Source organism: Daktulosphaira vitifoliae, unplaced genomic scaffold (assembly GCF_025091365.1).
Source record: "Daktulosphaira vitifoliae isolate Bord-2020 unplaced genomic scaffold, ASM2509136v1 Scaffold_1, whole genome shotgun sequence".
In the NCBI taxonomy this organism is placed as follows: Eukaryota; Metazoa; Arthropoda; class Insecta; order Hemiptera; family Phylloxeridae; genus Daktulosphaira; species Daktulosphaira vitifoliae.
Genome location: NW_026099572.1, coordinates 25,621,494 through 25,640,909, shown reverse-complemented (window position 1 = coordinate 25,640,909; position 19,416 = coordinate 25,621,494). Strand labels below are relative to the sequence as shown.

Genomic DNA, 19,416 nt, shown 5'->3' with positions numbered 1-19,416 from the left:
GAATAAATTAAAAAAACTTTAATTTCAAGGTATAAGTTACTACAATATTAATTTTTTTTTTCTTATGGTAAATGTATTAAAACCTTTATATGCATTCTAAAAACTGTATTAAATGTAGAGATGGTTGATTTGAATTTTGATTATAAATACTTATTGAAATTATATAAATTAAAATTGAATATGTGTAGAGCAAAGTTAATATTTTGTACAAATATATCATATATTAAAAAAAAAGAGAATGTTTAACAACTTGGTTATTACAAATTACAGTATTAAAACCACTTAGTATTAATTGTTGATTAAATAACATCAATGAAATATTACATTTTGCTGAAATTTCTAAAAAATATTACAAAAAAATATAAGCTATTTAAATGGTAACAAGCCCAATATAGAACAATAAAAGTTGATTGTCAATAACAAAGTAATACACATTCAAGTTAACTATATGAAAAACAGAGATTTGAAAAATTATCACAAAAAGTTAAATATACTGTATAAAAGATAATTTATCACAATAAAATATGGCTAGTCCTTTAAAATAATATAAAATTTTAATCTTTCAAATAAAGATATGAAAAATAAATGTCTAGGCACTATTGGTTAATGCAAATTTAATGTATGTAATATAAATAAAAATACAAAAAATTTTTGAAAGACTAATAAATAAATTAAAAACTAAAAATATAAATCGATCAGTCTTATAAGATCGAAACTTTGTAAGTTATTAAAATATACTTTTCAAATGTATTATATGTAGAATGTAGATACTAATTATTGCCCTAAATTACATCTTTTCAAGATTTATATAATTATACTATTTAATAATTTAAATAATAATAATAATAGCACTTTGATCAACAGGATAAATTTATTGTTTTAACTCAACTTTTAAATTTTGGTTGTATTCTAAGCTATGAAGTTTATTTTCATAATCTTTGAGTAGTTCAGATTTTTTCTGTAATAATAAAAAAAAAAGGTTTAAATTGAAAAAAAGAAATGTAATAAAGAAATTCAGCCCTTACATTAGTCTTGAGATCATCATAATTTTTCCTAATTTCTTCGTGCTGTTTTTCTAACTCTTCAGTTTTTTTTTCATATAATTGTGCCAATCTTAGTCGTTCATTTACACCTTTCTCTACCATTGAACTGGATACTTCTCTTTTCATTCTGTTGAATAATTTTACTTTAGTAGTTAACATAAAAAAAATATTTAAATTCTTACCTTCCAATTTCATCTTTATCTTTATGAATTTTAGCTAATGATTTTATTTCATGTTTTCTTCGATCTTGTAACTTTTTCATCACACCAGCTGTTTCTTTGTCTAACAGTACCCGTAACATTTTTATTTGATTAGATTGTGATGTTCGCATTACTTTTTCTAAAGTTGAAAATATAATATCATGGTACTTTTCTTGTAGCATTTTTTCTTGCATAATATGTTCTTTTTCAATAGCTAATAAACGTTCAGACTGACTTCTGGATATTCTATGAATAGATGTACTAGAATTATCAGTGTCACATTCTGATGATTCAGATGCATCATGATGACTTTGCAATATACTTTCTTGTCTAAAAAATTTTTTATCTTTAAAAAAAAAAAATTTCAATTAAAATAATTTAAATAATCAAAAGTTACATGTTTTTAATGGACAGTCTTTTAACAAATCGAGAGCTCATTGAAAACTTAGACATTCGTAATCTATCTGAATCATTCCCAGATTTTAAATTTAGCATTCTATGTTTTTCTTTACTTTGTTTACGTAGAAGATTTTCCATTTTCTTTTCTAATTCCGATTTTTTTTCCTTGACTATTTTATTTTCCATTAATTCAGTCAAGGACTCAACCACAATATTTTCACTCACTGTAAATTAAAATTACAAGTAAATAAATTTCAATTTTATTACAAATAAAGAATTTTAAATTACATGAGGGACACAGAACAACTGGATTCCTTTGTGCTCCTTTAGGTCCAATACTAAAATCATCATTTAGTGAGGTATCAATAGATGTAACTGGACTTGTTATAACCGACTTCCGTTGCATTGGTAATGCAACTGCAGTTTGAGAGACAGGTAACTCAGGACAACTAGATTGATGACGAGTTGCAATTACAGGTTTTACCTCATTTTCAGGTATACTACAATTCATCTTAAATAAAAATTATACAAGAATACATAAATAAATTTTTGCTCATTTAAAAGGTTTTTAAACCTTTAACCAAAAATTAATAAAATAATAAAATGTTCACTTTTGCACGATGGCAACAATATATTTTCTAAAAAATAAATTTTTTTTTACTTAAAAATAAAAAAGAATCCAGCACAGGGGGTCGCGGCACAGTGGTGGTGTGGCATAGTTAGATCAAGTATAATGATATCTGACAGTGAATAGTGATATCTGATAGTGAAGTAAAATCATTATAAAAAAAAAAAACGCTTCGATGCAAATCTTTAGATAGTGTTTAATTTAAAAAAATTGGTGGATTATTCTAAAAGCTACATTATCTGCTATTTCCTTATTAATATCCTGAAGAAGATAAAGTATGTCGAATAAAAAAGGGATATAAATATTATTTTTAATAAAAAAATTGTGTTGATCCATACACTTTTCAATAAGTTATAGCATTAGAAAGTTGAAAATATAAAAAAGAATTTTTTTATTAACTTTGATGTCTGTTTTCACCGTGAAGACAAAATAAAGTCCGAAATTTTTTTTTTTCATAATAAAGTATATTACATTATCTTTAATTTAAGATTAAAAGTGGTAACAGACACAAAAAAAATAAAAATAAAAAAACACATCATAGTAAAACCAATACCTTCTCAGCTTTGCATTGAAGCTAAAAAATTGATTTATTAACCAATTTGAGACAAAATAGCCTAATATTATTTTGCATAAAAGTATGTTACATCCCCTCAAACATTATAGGATCGCTCAGTATTTAGCCTCAAAACTTTCATCATATCTAAAATAGTTAGATTTTTAGTTAAATTGATCACAAACCTAAATAATTATTTCCTCTTTTATTTTTCCTAGACTTAAATTTTTTTAAATTATTATTAAAAATTAAGAATAATATTCGATTACATTATATGAATTTAGTTAACCTAATATTTAGTTTTTGATCTATGTTCTTTAAAGTATGTAGCTGTTAAAAGCTTACTTCAGCATTATCTATAGACTGATCCATGTCGTCAGCAAATACAGCTAATTGTTTTGTACGTTTATCTAAATCTGACTGGAATTTGATAGGATTAGCAAGAGCTTCAGCAAAATCAGATAATCCATCCGGCACATAATCTTTCACAACAATTTTTAAAAACAATGATCCACTTGATAGAGGCTGTCCCATTTCATTCCTTAAGATGACATGTCTATAACCAGGACAAAGCCCAACCACAGGAATTACACGATGACCTATAAACTTCCCTGATTCTTCAAATGCAGCAAGCCTGAGTGAAGCTAATTCAGGAAGTACTACCTATAATTTCATAAAATTAGTCTTTTTTAAACTCTAAATAATCAAGTCAAATACCTTTTTAAAAACAAAAGGTTCATCTCCATAAACTGGATTAATACCATTATAAGGTACAATACGGGTCCGAAATTTTTTTCTGACAGTATCAGCTGGTAAACCATACATTTCAACATCTACATACGTACCAACTCTTTTATCTGTGAGTAATTGTCCAGAAATTACTTCTACAGTAAGAGTTCCAGCTATTATACCATCAACAGTTGATTCAGCAAATGGATCAAAAGTTCTATCAGTACGTCTCATAAATTCAGGTTTTAACAAATAGCCACTACGCATATTATACTCAAATATTCCAAGATTTAATTGCATAGCTATATCCAATGTTTGATAATTCAACGCTACTAATTGACATCCAACATTCCAAAATACTTGTGGCATGAAATTTGAGGAATCAAAACGAGTACCAGCAGGATAAACTCTACTTAATTGTTGTTTATTGTATTTGACAAATTCCATAGGTCGTTCTTTCAATAATGTCATTGCTTGTTTTTCATCAAATGATGACATTTCATAACTACGATTTTTTTCTGTAATAAATTTTCAATTAGTTTCATTAATATTACTTAAGCTATTTAATTTTCAAAATATCTATAATTTATATATAGCTTAATTTCAAAATTGTTTAAAAAAAATTAACAACATAAAAAGTATACTTAAAAATAATTTCCATCAGTTTATTAATTTTTTATTTTTATTCAAACATAAAAATGAGTACAAATAATGTAATTGTATACTATAAAAACGCACTAACTTTCTGCATTTTCAAATGAGGTAAATTGCACTGATTGACAATAGTTGACTAAAACTGATATTTCAGTGCCAGCTTCTGTTTCTTTGGTATTAGATACTTTATCTACAAGAGGTTTACCTTGTAAAACAAGCTTCATATCAACAGTTCTATCTGTATCATCTTCTTCACCATCTGTATCACTACTACTTTCTTCGTCTTCATCTAAAATGTTCAAAAGGAAGTTTTTTTTTTATCTTTTTAAAATACAAAATCAATGTTTTTCTAACCATCTTCTTCTTCCAGAATGGCACTATCTTTACTTAATTGTCTATTTGGTCCCCGTGGAAGTTCTCCATTTCCTAATACCATGGTAGCAGCAGAAGCAGATTCTAACACAACACTTGCTGGAGGTTTTTTATGGTGATGATGGTGTTTTTTTTTATTTTTAATAATAATTTTATTTTTTAGCATAGAAGGTGGAGGTAATGGAACTCCTGATTCAAGCTATAAAAATTTTTTACGAATATAAATTCTTTAATTGAAATGAGTATAAAAATCATATGTTTTTAATAGTAAGAAATTACTTTATGAGAAGTCAGTGGTTCTTGTAGTAACATGTCCCCAAAATATTCGTGGCAATATTGAGCAATTTTAGCCTGTTGCTTAGTATTGCAATGATTTTCAAAAGATAAAATAATTGGATAATCTGATGTTTTAAATGCTGACTCTGCTATAGCTTCTATTACTTCTCGAGCTGATATTTCAGGTACAAATGTGTAACCATGAACTATGACCGGTTCATCTGTTTTGCCATTCCATAAATCTAATTCTACACATCGGCACCCAGAGAGCAAACATTGTCTGTATATTTCAACAGAAGACTTCCCAGTAAGTTGATGTCCTAAAAATCAGTATTATTATTTAAAAAAATGTAAATAATATACCTATTTTTGTTTTCAACTGTTTTACATACCTGTTAGATATGTATTGTGTGAAGAATTGATAAAATAATGTGACAATGGTTGATCCATATCATTGTTCAAATCTAGTGTAGAAGAAGAAACAATAGAATTTTCAGAACCCATTAAATAATTAAGAAAGCCATCAAAACTTAGTAATCCTCGTTGAGCATTTTGTTTATTTGGTTCAAACTCCTTAATCAAATCTTTTGCTCTATCTGAATTAGCATAGGGATGAAGTATTTCATTTAAACGAGGATCTCTCTGGGTATAATTTAGAAAGTTGACAAATTGATCAACACCCAATAGTTTTTTTTTAGTAGAAGAATCTTTATCACTACAGCACCTGAAAAATTACATTTAAAATAAATAAAATTGATTTAAATTTTAAATATTAATTTTATAACACATATATATGTGATATAAAAATAAAAAATTCAAGAAAATTAAATAATAATTAATTATAAGATTACTATATTAACTTATTATTTATTTCTATTTAATATAAAAATTCAAAAAGACCTTCAATCAGAATATAACATTAATGAGTGATAAAACATCAATTTTATAAAGAGATTAAATACAAATAACAAACCTTAAGATAAATTTTTTATTACTTCCTTTATAATTGATATTTTTTCTTCTTAAAAAAAAAATACAAATAATTTGTTTTCATTTTCAGAGACAAATTTCTAAACTAAGAGCTACATATCCAAGACTTGCATCCTACACTATGCTTCATATGTTACTAAAGTTTTAAAAATGAAATTTTAATTAAGGAAAATTAAAGAAAAAAAAATACTTTTGAATAGTAATTTAGTTTTTTTTATTAATTTATCTATTAATTTTGGTCATAACTGGCAATAAATGTAATAATATTTGAAATACACATGTAATTTAATAATTTGATGACTTCACATTTTCATTTTATTACGTCTCAAATTTTTATTATATTTTTCATTTCTTAGATTGTGTGTGAGGCTTTGTATTATTGCATACTTTGTATGTTCCTCACGCCCAATGGCATATTTGAGCAACCAAATTTAAAAATTACCTCTTCAAACTATATTTTAAGGCTGCATATTAAGAATAAATAATTTTTTTTTTACAAAAAATAGGATATTTCTATAAATTAAAATCTGATACACTGAAATTTTTAAAGGCATAAAAATATTATAACTATTAGGCACATATTCACGGGAGAGATTTATGAAGTTCAAAACCCCCCTTCCACCGAATTATTTCTTAGTTACATGATTGCTCCAAAACAGGAAAAATTTAAATACACCTCTGGTGGTATCAGTAATGTTATATACTTACAAATCATCAAATACTTTTGCAACCTCAGTACGTACAGTGAGATTCTTGTAAACATTAAAAAATTCTTCAAACGTAAATTTTGATGGACTTATGACATCATTCTAAATTATAAAAATAATTATTTTATAATGTAGTAATTAATATTAAATATTAATTTAAAATTTTTAAATCACATACTTTATGAAATGGTAACCCTGATAACTCAAGGGCTTTTTCTACTTTTTTTTTGTCATCCTTATTTTGTACAAATGTTCTAGTAATACTAAAAAGTAAAAATAAATAAAATTAAAAATTAAGCAAGAAAAATGCATAATATTATTTCATATTAATTTGATATAATCACTTTTTAATTGGTATTTTGCCATTTTTATCAACCAGTAAATTTAATTTTGTAAATGATTTATACATAAACAACATAGGTGACCAATTCAGTTGTACTAAGTTTAAAGCCAATTTTAAAATATTATCAGTCCAAATCTAAAATGTATATATAATAAATTTTTGTTTTTTTGAATGATTAATTATTATACACAAAAATAAATAAATAAATATCGTAGAATAGAAACAATTAAATTGAGTTGGTTAATATTTTTATACAAATAAATACTTATGTATACTTTACTTGGGCTGTTTGTTTTTTATTGCAGCAAAAATTAATGAAAGATACATTCACAAAGTCATTGGCAATAACTACAGTAATTGTTTTGTCACCTAATGGCTCTTGGGAACCCATACACACTACACTTCTCAATTTAGCATCCTAAATAAATTAAATAATGAAAAATAAAATAAGTAAACAGTCTAAGGTAAATCTAATAGTGTACCATTTTATCTAACAATAGTGGCTAACTTTTATTCAAAGAAATTTTTTAGTGAACCAAGTTAAATTTTTAGCAGCAAAATAAATTTTAACTAGTTATGTAGAGTAATTTACACAAAAATTAAATGAAAATTATTTTTGACATAATTTGACCAATAGAAGTAAATACTATTTTAAAGGGGAGTGAGGGATGATAAGACCTTTTTTTATTATTTTAGTGTCTTTTTTTTAAACTTCAGAGCAGACTAACATAAGTCTAAAAATTATGATTTTCAGGTTATTAATTTTTATGTAAAATAAAATTTTACATAAATATATCAACAGAATTTTGTAACAATGACTCCTTCTATATTTTATCAGAGTTTAAGTCCAAACTTAAGTTTACGCCGAAAAGAAAAATTAATAAATTTTACGCTTTAAATGATATTGCACAAGTCATAGTTAAACAATCAACCTGTACATTTTAAATTAGATTGAATTAAATTTAAGAAATATAAAAATTAAATCTAATTGTTGCTTATTTCAAATAAACTAGATTAATACTATTAATTACAATATTGGTAATATAATAATAAAACTGTAGTAAATCAATTCTTGTAGGGGTATTACCCGAGATCGAATATTATCGATTATACCGATAATAACCATATCGGAAAATCGGTTATCGATTTGAAAGAAAAATCGATATTAGACCCAATATTTCCCACAAAAAAAAAAAAAAAAAAAAAAAAATGAAATATANAAAAAAAAAAAAAAAATAAATGTAATATAATTTATTGATGTTTCAAAAAACGGCCAGCAAAGTTAACCATCTAGGAATGGTTAACCTTTCACCCTCGCAGGGAAAACTTCAGCGACCACCGGTACATTGTGTACAAGTACGGTGACAGCAGTCGTTCCCCACATTTAGAATCCTGTGTACCGTAACACGACGTTCGAAGAGGCTGGCGCTGAAATGGACGTCGACTCATTCGAGACAGGTTTACTCTTTGCTCAGTGGTTGGCGTCTGCTATACCGGATGACGACGGAGTTTCCGAGAGCGAGGCGGCAGGAGAACTCGACAGGAGGGTGGTAGCGGCATGCGATTTCACCTTCCCTTCAAAACGTCCGCCGCCGACTCGGGGACCGCCAGTTCATTGATGGTGCCCGGAGGTACATCCAGGCGAAGTGTTGGGCCGAGCTCGTGAACTCGGTGAACCATGACCCTTGGGGAAATTCTATCGAGTCGTAATGCGGAAATTCCGCAGTCCACCGACCTAGGGACAACTGGAGGCGGTGGAGGAATTTACCGCCCAGGAAGTGGCCGACGTGGTGTTGCGCGTGTGGAGCAGGAACTTTTGTTCCCGGTCCCGACGCAATTTCAAACCGGGTGTGAAGATTGGTAAATAACTTCGCCCCGGATTGGATATACGCGAATCAGTTAAATGCCTACGACAAAGACAACCCCGCCGCCCGATACATGAGAACCTGAGGCGCTGGTTTAGACCGGCGCCTTAGGGAAAGTATTTGTTTTTCTGTTTATATTTATGTGTATTTAAAACTCGACCTTCGCAAAGTCCTGCTCCCACCTCCACGTGATGCAGCACATGCAAAGACCCGACTTTTGGGTCTGGCTAATGGGGAGGTTATGCTGTGCTGTAACTCAGCTTTTGATTAATTTCGGGCTGAGTCACAACACGTCGGTATGAATTTTAAAAAAGGGTGGTAGACCTTACTAGACTTTAATAAATACGCTACTAATTATATATACCATTTATACATTGTATACATTAAAGTACACATAAATTAATACAATTTACTTTAGGAACTTTGGAGTATTTTCCTGTCCTAGTGTCTCGTATAGTAGACATGTCGATCACTTCACAGTCCTTAAAACATACACTGTCATTAATTAAAGAATCGCGTTTTATTAAATAATACTTTTACTTTTTTCTGATCTTGCCAGTACAAAAAAAATCCATGACTATCAACTTTAAGAGTTACTGGTGTTCCAATTCCGCTTTCCTAAAAAAAAAGTATATAAAAGTAAATTACAATTATACTAGAATTCAACAAATTAATTGAAAATATTTATAATATTATATTGGAACAGTAGTCTGATATATATTAGCAATAACAGTCAATTAACATGTATTGAGACCAAATCTCTCCCAACGTTTCAAGATTAATACTTTTCACTTTTCTGAAAAAAATCCTAATTACACTTACACTAATCAAATAATCCATCATAAATTATGACGTTTATTTAATTCAGCATTCATTTATTTTATCTAAAGGGTTCCAAATTTGCACAATTTGTACTTACAGTTAATAAAACAATATCTTAGTCAAATTTTTGGAGAGTGTACTGTACACCACTTTCAAAAATTTGAATACAACAACGCATAAAAATTTAAATAGTTACTTTGAAGTTTCAAAATAATATTTCTGCAATAATTTATGACATTTTAGAAATGTATCGTAATTATATTATAAAAAAAATCATAATGTATACAGTAAATTTTTAACTTTTTTTTTGTTTTACAATAAACCTCAAGTCGAGACTTTCAAAAAAAATAAAACATGTTATTTTTATATACCTGACATTTATATAAATATAACATAATAAATATATAAATATTTGTTTATTTAAATAGTTTTAATTTGGATAAAAAAAAATGTTAAAGTTCAAATTTTATAAGTCTATAAAAAAACTTATGGAAAAAAAATTCAATTATTAAAATACTAGAACAGCTAAACGCCATTTAGTTCGACACAAGTATAGATTGATATCTGTCAGTGATTTTTATCACTATAATGAAACGTTTTGAAACGAATAGGTTTATTTTTATTTGGGATTATTGATATATTAAATAATAAAAGTAATTGGAATGAATTATGAAAAGTTGTGTATTTTCCCTTTATCGACCGATTTGACATAGTACGCTATCCAATAGTTCATTTTTCTTTTTTTAACATATAGTAGGTTTTAAAATCTTTAGTTTAATATACTTAGAATTTTTATTGTATACTAAAAAAAAGGTTACATAAGAAAGACAATTGACCACAATATAACTGATTAAAATTTTGATATGATCTATTTTGTCTAAAAAGTTATGATAGTTTAAAATTGCGAAAAAAAAATCACAATCTGCTGTTTTTAATAAAACTAAATTATTAAGATATTTTCTTTGATAAAATAATTCAGGATAATTTTTTAAATTTTCGAAGTCTATATCTTCAGCTAGATGAGCTCAGGTTCTTTTATTAGCAATATTGACTAATGTGTGAGAATTTTTACATAAACAAAAATAACAATGCATCATTTTATGATTAATGCCTTTTCAGATTCGAATGAAAACTAAACATTTTTATTTCGTATATTTAGCTGCCTAATTTTTGTATTCAGATCCCTTTTAAATATATATTTTTTTATATAAATTAAAATAATACTGGACATTCTTACTTTTCAATATTTTTATTGATGGGCAATACACTATTGCTTTTTTAACAAATGTCGTATAACTGGCAAAATACTATAGATAAGTGTACTTATAATTTTTGTCATAATAATTATAGAGATATTTTACAAATGACATAATATTATTAAGTTTTTTTTTTTATTAATATGTTTTCCAATTTTGATTTTTAATACTAATTTAGTGAACCTTATAGGGTATCCGAAAAAAAGTTTAACTTAGAACTTAAACATTTTAAAACTTAAAATCAAACATTCTAGAAAAACAATAGTGATGACTATATATAAATTTATCTGTGTATAATATATAAAAGGTTTCATTAATTAACACTGATAAAATAACACATTTTGTATCATTATATCTTGAGTATATATATTAGTAACTTCCTTAAAAATTTCTTACTAGTTATTACAGTACGAATTCAATTAAGATATAATAAAACAGTATAATTTAATTTTTGAAAAATACATTAAATTAGTTAAAATAAAATCTTAGAATAAAGCTTGAGACGTATATATAAAAATATTTCATATAAAAGTAAAAATATAGCATCTAATAAATGATCAGAAAAATAGTATCATAAAAATTATAATTAATATTTATTGAACAAAATAATTTAAAATATTATAATATCTTTATAATTGTTACATACTTAATATTATCGAAATGTAATTAACTAATACATGGATGCATATTTATCGTACAACCTATTCACATTTAAACATGAATGATACATTATAATCTAAATAGGTACGCTGTATGTACTAAACAATTATAACACATTCGATATCTATGTCACAAAGATCAAATGATATCACAACAACACATTTTTAATATTTAATCACAATAATTAACTCATGTTTTAAAAAGGTTTTATGCATATGTACAATATGTACAACTCTATACACTTGAAAACATTTATAACAATATGTTTAGCATCAGATTCGAATTAGTCACTCGCAAGTTCTGATAATATTAGTTTATATATTATAATTTCTTAAAAAAAAATCCAACAAATATAAATTACAATAATTGAATATATTATATAATACTGAAATAAAATATTCTACACGATTTGGCACTGTCCACAAAGGAGATAAACAAATTTACAAAAAAAAAAAAATAATTACTCATTTTAAGTATTGTCACCCATCCGTACACTACACGGCGGCAGACGTTTTGTCAACATCTAGTGTATCCGCTGAGCTATACCACGCCAAATTGTTATGCATTACCAAACTTCATTTCTATTTCTTTTTCCTCGCCTTAATTCCAACTACTTGGGAGTCGGTCACCCTTATCCTAAACTACCACTTGACACGATCTCCAACATCATCTACGCTCACATCAGCTGTCTTCATATCGCATTCAATAGCATCCCTCTATCTCTTTTTTGGTCTTCCTCTACCTCTTCTTCCTTCAACATTCATTTCTATATCTGTTCTTACAGCTTCCGATTCTTCTCTCCTCATAACATGACCAAACCATCTAAGTATATTTTCTCTCATCTTATCCACAATTGACCCTACACCTATACTCCATCTTATATGTTAGTTCCTTATACTATCTTTTCTATCCCTCTATTAATCCATTTAAGCATTCTCATCTCTGCTACACTCATTCTCTGCTCTACTTTCTTGTCGACCGCCCAATACGCTGAACCATACATCATAGCTGGTCTCAATACAGTCTTATAGAACTAACCTTTGAGTCTCATTGGAATTCTTTATCGCGTAACACAACAGACGTTTCTCTCCATTTCAACCACCCGTACTTAATCATGTGTCTTACATCCTCGTCAATACCACCGTTCTTTTGCACAACTGATCCTAAATACTTAAAACTTTCCACCTCTCCTATTACGTCCTCGCTTATTGTCTCTGATTTCTTCATTTCACCATTTTAACCAAACTTCATTTGCTAATGCTTATTATTTAATAAAATGAATAAAATACCTCATATTAAATTTCATTTCTAGAAAATATATTAATTACTCTTTAATTTAACACAATGATAACAACAAGTAGAATTAAAATATAGTAACTCTTTAATATTTTTTACTCTAAAACAATTTCACAAAGAGTCTGCGAAGCAAAACCAACTTTATTGATAGCATTCAGAGGTGATTAAACACTTAATGAGTATTTGAAGTATCGTTTTGTTAATATATCAGAAATGCAATAGATTAGTATAAATTCAATTATTTTAACTTGATATATAACTGAATAACAGAAATTAACTGTTAGTACTACTTATATTGTGTCATAATCCAATAAAAAATCTAGAATAAGCTAATATAGCATAACTATACACACATTTACATAATAATATGTGTACATACACGCATTTAATTTCTTAAACAAAAATAATTAAATACATGTTTAATACTTTTTCTGGTGGCAAAGGTCTTAAAGCAGTTTAATGAAGTCTGATATTCAGATTTAATTTGATTATTAAAAATTTAATATCATAAATACTTGCATAATTTATGGTATAATAAAGTTTAATATGTTAACAAAATTACATTTTGACACTTAAAAAAACATAACAAAATTGTTTAAAATGTCTAATATTAATATATATTATAATATAAATGTTATGCCAGATGAAATTTAGTAATTTAAGCATACAAGAGAGTTTGTTACAGTAGATACTATATGATTAAAATACTTTAGTAGATTAATTAATGGCATTGAAATTTAGTAATTTAAAAATTTACACATACCAACATATACAAAATTGCAAGCCAAAAATAAATGTCTAGTAGTTTGTGAAACAAAAGAAAAAGGAAAAATGTTGAGTAACGAGAACAAATATAAAAACATATTCTATTAGTTTAGATAAATCATAAAGAAAAAATTTTACTATGAATTTTAATATAAAATTAAAATATAATATAATGAGTAGATTTGTTGATATTTATGTTATGTCAGATGTTATATCCACAAATTCATAAGAAAGTTTTACTTTACATATTACTGTATTTATTTGAATATAGGTTTTTTAATTTACTCAACAAAGGGCGTGTTAAATGTTTACATGAAGATAGATGCAGCCATGAGTAGTATTTCATACATTAAGTTAATAGAACAATTTGTTCCTAAATTTGTTTCGTTTTTAACAAAAACTGTTACAATATACAAACCATTATTGTTTCGTAAAATTTTCAGCGATTTAAAATTAAGAATAATACGATTTATTTACACTTGTATTATATACTTATTCAAAACAACAATGATGAGGTTTTTCGTAGAAAGTTCTCTTAAGTTATAATTAACTGTTCAAAAAGAAAATTTAAACCATCATTTAAAAATGAATGATGAGCACTATTCAATGACATGTAATTCCTGGTTATATTCAGTGAATTACAAAAAATGGTGTGATACTCTTGTGTTATTAAGTTGATGTTGTGCAACTATTGTTCTCACTTTGCATAAGTGTGGAAACTTCCTAAAAAATCCGGTTTTAATCGAAGGACAGTTGTGAGCAGCCAAGCCTTCCAACCGTCAATATAATATTTAAATTTAACAAAAAAGAATTAAACGTCAAAATTTTTTGATTTTTTTATTCAATTAATACTAATGTATTACACAATTTTTAACTTTTTTTAAAGTCTATAAAACATAAGACATTTTTGTTAGTAACTGAATAGAAAATAATTAATATTAGTAATTTGACGTCATTAAATTGTTGAGCTATTTATACATAACAAATTATTAAATAAAAATTTTAAAATTATATGTTACACATGATATTATGAATTCTTGATATACTATGGACTATACTAATTGTGAACAAAGTTAAAAAAGTTAGGTATACAGAACTCCCTATTAGCATGATTTTCTTATTATTTGTCTATTCGTACTCAACAAGTTCTGTTAAGGGGTACTTTATAATCCTTTTTAGTATCATCTGAGACGTGTCTAGGCGATCATTTACTACCTATATTATTTTCGTTATTTATTAATGACGAAAATTTAGTCATGAAATATTGTAAATTTCTCTCATTTTATGACAATGTAAAACTTTATACAAGCATAAGTTCATATGATGATTGTCATATAATTAAGATGATTTTATTAACTGGTGTAAAATTATGGTTAAGATATAAACTCAGAAAAATATTTTAAAATTTCATTATTTCATTGTCGTTTTAAATCCGACTATTATTATATGAATAATTATAAATCGATTTAAGATTTAAGGTCAATCGAAGATTTAGGGATAATTTTATTAACTGATACATCAGTTTTCAGAGCACAATTACTTTTATAGCAAATATTTTTTATAACTATAAAAAAATTAGAGTATATAAGCATCATTGTTGGGAATTCAATTAATATATTATGTTTAAAATCTTTATGTTGCTCATTAGTCAGATAATTATTAAATATGACTCAATAATATAGAACCCAAATCAAAAATATTTAATTAATAAAATAAAATTAATTTAAAATAAATTATTTAAATTTATATCTATATTATGTGATTGTAAACAATCATTTTTTTATTTACCTCATAACATTAATTTATTGCTTTTAATTGCTGTTCAATGACGTTTTATTTATCTATGAATTATTAAATGAATTAATTTATCGTCCCAAATTAATTTCCATAATTTACTTAACGGTTCCAGCACTTAATTAATGTCTAAAACAGTCCTTCTTAATACAATTTCATACAGTAATATTTAGTTGTAATAACCCAATAGATCGGATGCTAACTAAATATAATAAAATAAACAATTCTGAATTTTACTATGATGTGTTATTTTTTTTTTTTGTGTGTGTTACCACTTTTTCTCAGCTCTCACCGAACGGATTTCTTTCAACGATACGTCAAAAGATCACAAATCGTATCTAGTCAAAGATATTACCCTTAAAAATTGAAAAAAATTCCCTCGTTCCCCGTAAATGGGGGAAACCTCCAAAAAAATTACAAATTTAAAAATCGCTAATTTTCGAAATTTTTTCAATTTTTTTTACTAAAAACTACCGTAACTTTTTCAAAAATGAACATATCAATATAATTTTTTTTTTTTTATAGATGCTTGGTGTCATTACCTATCATTTGGAATTTTTTTTTTGTAAATTTGACCCTTTATCTGCCCACAGGGGGGGTTTTAAAATGACAACTTTTTCACAAAAAATTAACTTTTTCAACTTAACTTTTGAAAATGTTCCGGAAGGTCTGACACTTTTATATATATCTTAAATTAAAGCTAATGTAATGTACTCATGGTGAAAACGGCTACCGAATGCTATTTTTGCGTGAAAATTCTCGATTTTATAATTTACATTTTTTACTTTAAAGTGCTATAACTTTTTGAAAAATATATGGATCAATACAATTTTTTCATGAGAAGTAGTATTTATATACATCTTTCATTGGATATACTTTTTTTTTAAATCAGACTATTTCNATTTTTAATAATTTCTTTTTCATTTGTCATACTATATCTTAATCAGGATATTAATAAGGAACTAGCAGATCATGTAGCTTTTGAAATAATACACCATTTTTTTAAAATTAAACACTATCTAAAGATTTGCATCGAAGCGTTTATTTTTGATAGTGATTTTAATCACTGTCAGATATCATTATACTTGATCCAACTATGCCACGTCACCACTGTGCCGCGACTCCCCTGTGCTGGGTTTTTTATAATGATGTTGAATTATGTGTATTATCAAGTTTTAAATCATGAATTAATTGTTTAATATATTTAATTTTGTTTCGTGTTTCTTAAGTATTCCTTTACTGTATTTACTGTACATTAGTCTAGTTCAAAAAAATTTCATGCTTTCAGAGACGTTATTATTCAATAAATAAGTGACCAAATAATAAATTTTATTTTAAATCGATTGTGAATCAACAATCAAAATAAAAGGAACATTTATAAATAACAGGTGTTTCTCTAAATTAAGTGATGTATGTAAGGATTTGCATATCGATTTTCTACTTGACAATCAAAATTGATTTAATGAAGATTCAATTTATTCATTTGAGTGAAGTAAATATTTTTTTGCGAAAGAACATAATTCAAATATTGCCTTTGTCAAGGATTTTATAAACAAGAAGGCGTAATTTTTGTTTTGTATAAACTCAATTATTTCATAGATTTATAATAAAAACTTGAGAATTTAGGTTTCTAAATAATGATATAATACTTTGTTACTAAGCAAAAATTTAATTCCCGTACATTTTTTAACACGTTTTTAAACTTACATTGGAAATAATACTATAATCTACTACTGTCATTGAAATAGTAATACCTATTTCTCTATTTACCTATTTTTCTCATTTAAAAGTAGGTATGTAAATAATTTTCATTACAAGTTAAAATCTGTAATATTATTTTTTTAATAATTTGAAATCCATTGTTATGTTTGATTGAATTTTAAATAAATGACATTGAGAGAGTTTATAACATACTCTGATTGTTGGTTAAAACAAAAATATGTACTGTAAACCGTAATTTTATTGTTTTATTACAATTTTATGTAAACAATGATTTTTTATCATACTAAAACTAATTTTAAATTAAAGAAAAAACTTAAAATATTGAAACCAAAAAGATTAATTATACATAAGTCGTAATCATATTTCATTTTCAAAACTGAAAATGTTCATGAAATTAAGAAGATAAGGAACCGATGCTCAAAATATCAATAGAAGTCAATCTTTAACCACACCTTAATTATTATTTTAATATACCCAGTAACAGTAAAAACATAAAAATGAATAATATTCTAAGAGTGATATTTTACAAGAATTATAATTAAACAGAATTACTTTATAGATTATGCTCTGAATTTACATATCTAGCGTAAAGTTTAAACAATAAATCCTATTCAGTTTATCATTTATTTATTTATAATTAAGGAAAAAGTTGAGATTAGTGTGTAATTAAACATTATGATATTACAATATAACAATGTATTCATCATTCAATAATAAAATCGGCATAGGTTTTTTATAATACGTTTATTACTTTTTTGCATTTTTTGAAACTATACCTGTAGTATTCATATCATGTTTTACTAATTGCAATATCTTTTATATTTAAATGCTAATAACATTAAAAATAATGTACCTTTTATTTTTAATCGTTAAGATTTTGAATAATAATACAAGGTATTTGGAAAACATAATTAACTAATTGTTTTCAAGGTTCTATAATTAATATAAACAAGACTTCTTAATTGCTACGCTCATACTTCATTTTCATCAGTCAAAATATAAATAATGATAGTAAAAACGTACTTAATTGAAATTCTTCTAAATTTTGAAAACAGTAGAAATTTTTTTGTCATAAATACCAAAAATACTTGAAAATTGATCCATTTTATTTGTATACAGTATTTAATGTTAATTTAAATTTAATAATTTACAATAAATTAAAAATGTCAAAGATTGGAAATTTTTTTTTCAAATGGTTAAATTTTGTAACAAAAAATTTGAATAAATAACACAAAGCGCATAATTTTTTTTATCCAAGTTAATTAAATTATAAAGTAATGAAACTATTTTTATTATAATATTTCATTGATTATTTTAAAAATTGTATTAGCATTATAGAATATATTTATACTGAACTTGAAAACTGAAAAAAAATATTCATTCTTCTCATTAGTTTAAATGTAATAAGTTATGGCATAATGTGATGCATATCATTTTTGAAATTTTGAACAAATTAAATAGTTATGCTAGGAAAAAAGTGATTTGTATAGTATTCAACTAATGTATTTTTTAATACGATCTATACGAATCATTATGAAATATTAATGTTTAATTGACAATTTCGATATATAAAAAATAAACTACTATTTTTAACTTAAGTATTAATTATTTTTTAGTAAGAATATGATAATAGTAACTCACTTCATCCCATTTTATGACTTTTTCTCCTTCTACAAGTTCTGGCGGAACAATTAAAGGAACCATCCTGAATGATAATAACTTCTTTTAACTAGTTCGTTTTGTTGGTAATTTCATTCACATCAATAAACTGGTTCAAACCGGTCGTTTTATCGACATCTCCCACGTTGATTCTATCACAGCATATTCGATAAGGTTTATATTATTTTATTATGACCATTCCAGGTGAACATTAGTAGTTTACATAAAAACGGTATGACTCGAAATTTACTGAATAATAAACATACACACACTATGAAACAATTGTATTTTTCAAAATAATTGATAACTTATTAACATTCATTTGCACCTGATAACGGAACGAACTCATCGTTTACTATCACTCGATCGAACAACAACCGCTAACAACAGTAAACGGACCACTAATCGTGACTCGTGCTGCGCTGAGCTCACTGCCAAGCGTAATTTAACAGTCGAGTGTTAGTAGTGGGGTGTGAGCTACGTGTCCATGTTAACTGCTGTTACAGACTATAGCGCTGTGTAGTAGCTGTACTGTTGTAGACAGACACCGAGTGCGCTGCTTCACATCCAGCCGGATGCTGGAGAATAGAGTTATGACACTAACGCGTGGTTATGTATTACTACCTACGTTTCTCTGTTTTAATTAAACTTGTTTTATACAGCATGTTATATTTAAAAGTAGT

The 19,416-nt window shown here is 26.0% G+C and overlaps 1 protein-coding gene across 1 annotated transcript; it reads right to left on the bottom strand.

Moving 5' to 3' along the window:
• Positions 1-272: 272 nt before the first annotated feature.
• LOC126893929 (1-phosphatidylinositol 4,5-bisphosphate phosphodiesterase classes I and II) lies at positions 273-19,181 on the bottom strand. Its single transcript, XM_050664484.1, has 18 exons — positions 18,716-19,181; positions 9,300-9,377; positions 9,173-9,241; positions 7,175-7,312; positions 6,896-7,029; positions 6,730-6,814; positions 6,553-6,653; positions 5,247-5,578; positions 4,858-5,174; positions 4,561-4,777; positions 4,295-4,495; positions 3,541-4,070; positions 3,169-3,486; positions 1,931-2,153; positions 1,641-1,866; positions 1,226-1,573; positions 1,026-1,170; positions 273-958 (listed from the first exon to the last, which is right to left on the bottom strand). The coding sequence occupies exons 1-18, from the start codon at positions 18,776-18,778 to the stop codon at positions 872-874; spliced, it is 3,612 nt and encodes a 1,203-aa protein (XP_050520441.1). The 5' UTR covers positions 18,779-19,181; the 3' UTR covers positions 273-871.
• Positions 19,182-19,416: the final 235 nt, after the last annotated feature.

Coding starts and splice junctions, on each gene's coding strand:
- LOC126893929 (XM_050664484.1), bottom strand. CDS start 18,778: ATGGTTCCTTTAATTGTTCCGCCAGAACTTGTAGAAGGAGAAAAAGTC. Junction 4,778..4,857: donor AACCACTGACTTCTCATAAA/GTAATTTCTTAC, acceptor AAATTTTTATAG/CTTGAATCAGGAGTTCCATT. Junction 2,154..3,168: donor AGTCTATAGATAATGCTGAA/GTAAGCTTTTAA, acceptor TTTTTATTTAAG/ATGAATTGTAGTATACCTGA.